The sequence below is a fragment of the Nanorana parkeri genome, unplaced genomic scaffold (genome assembly GCF_000935625.1).
Source record: "Nanorana parkeri isolate BGI_ZX_2015 unplaced genomic scaffold, ASM93562v1 scaffold841, whole genome shotgun sequence".
Classification (NCBI taxonomy): Eukaryota; Metazoa; Chordata; class Amphibia; order Anura; family Dicroglossidae; genus Nanorana; species Nanorana parkeri.
In genome coordinates this window covers 644213-648772 of record NW_017307109.1, presented here as the reverse complement: position 1 = coordinate 648772, position 4560 = coordinate 644213, and the positions used below count along the sequence as shown (strand labels likewise).

Here is a 4560-nt window from a genome sequence, read left to right as displayed (position 1 = left end):
CCCCCCTCCCCTCTTGAGTTTCCATTGACTTGCTGTGGAGTGTTACCATCATGTCCACCTGTTGTGTTCCCTTTACTCCTGCTCTCACGTTCTTCATCTTCCTCATCTCTTTCATCATTGCCACTGTGATTCTTACAATATAGCCTGTTAAAAGAGAAGCACACACAGTAACATGAAGGAGGAGTCTATTTATTTAATGTGGTTGATGTGTTTCCTGTTGCAGGCAGGCGGAGCCTATATCTCGATGGCTGTCCTGGAAGATGACTGGGGAAAATTCACACACAGTAACAAGGTTCATTTCACACATGTACGGCTTTCAAAAAGGACAATAATAAATGTCTGTAAAAAAAAAAATTCATCCCCTTTAACTGCCTCCGGGCCGGCCGTAGTAGAAAAACGGCCGTCCCGGAGCTCTCTAGAGCTGAGCGGGCGTCTCTAGATGCCAAAAGTATTGGGACACCCCTCCAAATCATTGGATTTAGTTGTTCCAATCACATCCATGGCCACAGGTGTATCTCCATGGCCACAGGTGTATAAAATCAAGCACCTAGGCATGCAGACGCTTCTAGAAAACATTTGTGAAAGAATGGGTCAGTCTCAGGAGCTCAGCGAGTTCAAGTGTGGTACCGTGATAGGTTGCAACCTGTGCAAGAAGTCCATCCGTGAAATTTGCTTGCTACTAAATATTCCACGGTAACCTGTTAGTGGTATTATAACAAAGTGGAAGCAACTGGGAACAACAGCAACTCAGCCACGAAGTGATAGGCCACGTAAAAAGCCAGAGTGGGGTCAGCGCTTGCAGAAGCGCACAGTGCTCAAAAGTCACCAAATGTCTGCAGAGTCAATTGCTACAGACCTCCAAACTTCACGTGGCCTTCAGATTGGCACAACAACAGTGCGTAGAGAGCTTCATGGAATGGGTGTCCATGGCCGATCAGCAGCATCCAAGCCCTACATCACCAAGTGCACTGCAAAGCGTTGGATGAAGTGGTGTAAAGCACGCCGCCACTGGACTCTACAGTAGTGGAGATGTGTCTTCTGGAGTGACCAAATCACACTTCTCTGTGTGGCAATCCGATGGACGTGTCTGGGTTTGGTGGTTGCAGGAGAATGGTACCGGTACTTGCCTGACTGCATTGTGCCAAGTGTAAAGTATGGTGGAGGGCGGGATTATGGTGTGGGGTTGACCCCTTAGTTCCAGTGAAGGGAACTCTTTTGGCATCAGCATACCAAGACATTTTGGACAATTTCATGCTCCCAACTTTGTGGGAACAGTTTGGGGATGGCCCCTTCCTGTTCCAACATGACTGCGCACCAGTGTGCAAAGCAAGGTCCGTAAAGACATGGATGAGCAAGTTTGGGGTGAAGGAACTTGACTGGCCTGCACTTCAACCCGATAGAACACCTTTGGAATGAATTAGAGTGGAGACTGCGAGCCAGGCCTTCTCGTCCAACATCAGAACCTGACCTCACAAATGGTCAAACATTACCATAGACACACTCCTAAACCTTGTGGACGCCTTCCCAGAAGAGTTGAAGCTGTTATAGCTGCAAAGGGTGGGTCAACTCAATATTGAACCCTACGGACTAAGACTGGGATGCCATTAAAGTTCATGTACGTGTAAAGGCGTCCCAATACTTTTGGCAATATACTGTATTTGCGGTTTTAACGCTTATTGTTGAAAGTAATGGTCATTATAGCCAAAAATGATCAATATAGCTTAGTAAATGGATGGTGGCCTAATTTGACCTGACTGGTGTGGATAAATACTACTTAGGCAAGTTCAAAACTTTGATTCACCAAAGTGCATGTCTTAGGGACATACATCAAAATACTGAACCGGCTTTTTAAAATGCCCAAAAATGTTAATATGGAAATGCAGTTATAACCAAAAGCTTGCATCTCAAGCTCTTTTCTTATAAGCAGAACTACAGATCTAAGATGTAAACAATACATATTTGTTTTACTGCTGGGAATGCCCCTTAAAAAGGGGGTGTTATATAAGGCCTCCCTGTATTCCACATCGCACATCCAATCAGCCCTGGCCATGGAAAACAGTGACTGGCCTGAACCTAGGTGAGCATATGTGCCTGGGGACACTCCTTTTTTTCATGGCCAGACTTTATGCAGACATAAGGAATTAAATACAGGTACACGGTCAAAGCATCTCATTGGAAATGCTGCTCATTGTGAAATGTTACTTTTGTCAGAGGTCTGCTATTCGGATTTTGATCTTTTTTTGGAGGGGATATGTTTTTTTTCACTATAATTGCAGATCCTCCTTTAACAATATTAAAGATTGCTACTAAAGTGCATGACTAGTATTCTGTAAATGGCAGAATATTGCACATGCTCCATGGATGCCAGCTTAATTCACTAAACTATAACAATGTTATTTGCCATTAATATTTTCAACCATGTGACTTCTATTTTCAGCTGTCATTGCTAAAGTGGTTTACTGCATACATCATTAGTTTCATAAATTGAGCCTTTGTCAGCAAACACTTACTTTGCCCTTAATAGGTTGTGTTGAAAGCTCACCACCCCTTCATATTAATTCTCACCTCTGCGGCACTCATCCCCCACTCCATTTGTCAGAAATACCCCGGGCTTCTGGGTGTGTATGATCATGTGACCCATTCCTCCCAGAGGGCAGTGCTCAGGCCTAAGCAGACAATCACCAGGCCTGAACATTTATGTTCAGGCCACCAACTCTTAAGATCCGACAATGACCAACACAGAGCTTACACAGGATTTAGACCCATGGCTCCGTCAGATGAATGGAGTGCCGGGGGAGCATCAGTATGTGCCTGGGGAAATTATTTGCAACGCTGGAAGAGTGACAGATTCTCTTAAAACTGAATTCAAAAAGGTGATATAATGATCCTGTGATACAATTATTAGAAATATAATATCTTACTTGTAAATGCCTCGTGACATGTTCTCAATGTATTTAGCCTTGTCCTCTACCCCACAGTGATAATGATAAGTCTTCACACAGGCCTTAATTTCACATCCAATGGTAGCGCCTAGTAGGCCACATAATGTACACTTCTGAATGGGACAAAGGGGTGAAAAATTTTAAATACAAAGAACGGTCTACACTTTAGTCTAAATAACTGCAAGAGAAAAAACAAACAAACACAAATGCAAGTCAAGATAGCATGTCAGTGGATATACTCCCCATTAAAGAATAACTTACAGGCGGCATTACAGGTGTTCAGTGAGATCAGCATATTGATCTCTAAAATACCATAAAGTGGTGCACAGTATATCGAGATAGAAGAGGCTCATAAGAAGCTTTTTTGGGGGGAGTTTTCCATTCAAGCTTTTACAATTTAGTTGTTTCTCAGTGTGAATACAGAACCCACACTCAACAGTGGTCAATACACATTCGATTTCTAAATAATATCTTTTGTACTAAACAAAAAAGATATAAAACTGTTACAAAAGCAATTGAGTGGCTTTTGCAAATAATGTACATTTACTAGCAAATTGCACATATTAGACATGTAATAAAGATAAACAGCTATTTCTAAATCTCCTCCTAACCATGCAAAACCTACAAGACATGGCAGAACTAAAACAGACATGTACTGCTGACCATGATGAAGACTGCTCATTGCTAGCAGAGAAAAACAGATGGAAAAAAAAAAAAAAGAAACAGTCTATCAGTAGTGGAGGCAAAAGATTCTGGAATTTATGAAACTACAGTATGTAGCCAGGAGAAAATTGCAGAACAGAAACAGCTCAAATTCTTGGAAAATAAGTAAAATTCATTTCTACCCTCGTCATTACTTGATAGAATGTAAAATATTTACCCTGTTATTTAGCTCTACTTTGTCTAAGGACTCTTGGAGCTCAAGTCACTTGCTGCCTGAAAACATATAGATGGCATTTTGTTTTCGGGCTCCTATGTAACCATAACACTATTAAACAGACCCATGTAGTTCACATTCTTCTAATTTACTGCTTTGCACAATTAGGACACATGAGGCTCAATCCTTAAAGCCAACATACTAGGATAAGGATCCTTATTTTAAAAAAAGTCATAGTTCTTGTCAACCGAGTCCAATGAGATTTGAAAATTAGTCACATGGCTGAAAATAAAGATCCCTATTGTTGTATTAAAGCTTTGTGAACCGAGGCTAACTATGTGTTATTACCATGAAGTCAGGCAGTTTTCAGAGCAGCAATTGCCAAGCTTTAGGTGACCTCTCACCTCTAACGTCCATAGACTAAAGTCACCCTCACAGAACAAGTTTAAAACTAGTTTTTCTTATTCTGGATAGAGTGGCAAGGGGTTAGAACTAATCAGGTTTCATCAATGTCCCAGCTGGGGGAGTCACTTACTCTGTATGTTCTGGTAACCCTTGCCTTCCGACTGATGGTGATGAAAAATTCTAAACGGTTACCAGAACAGGAACAGAGGGGAAATCTTACACTTGTTCTTATGACAACTGTCCCAGAGGGATTTTCCTCACTTTAGAGAGAATTCCCTTCACTTCCTGTTGTATATGGGACAGGAAGTAAGGGAAACCCCCCCCCCCCCCCCACAG

The 4560-nt window shown here is 41.9% G+C and overlaps 1 protein-coding gene across 1 annotated transcript in view; it reads right to left on the bottom strand.

Annotated features, from left to right (window-relative positions):
* Window positions 1–5: 5 nt before the first annotated feature.
* Window positions 6–4560, bottom strand: part of PHF6 (PHD finger protein 6) — a gene marked incomplete at its 3' end in the record, with an annotated part of 24509 nt that continues 19954 nt past the window's right edge. The window contains exons 9-10 of the mRNA XM_018565396.1: window positions 2922–3055; window positions 6–144 (exon numbers count right to left, since the gene is read on the bottom strand). Coding sequence (XP_018420898.1) covers window positions 6–144; window positions 2922–3055 — 273 coding nt within the window. The remainder of the gene's footprint in view (window positions 145–2921; window positions 3056–4560) is intronic.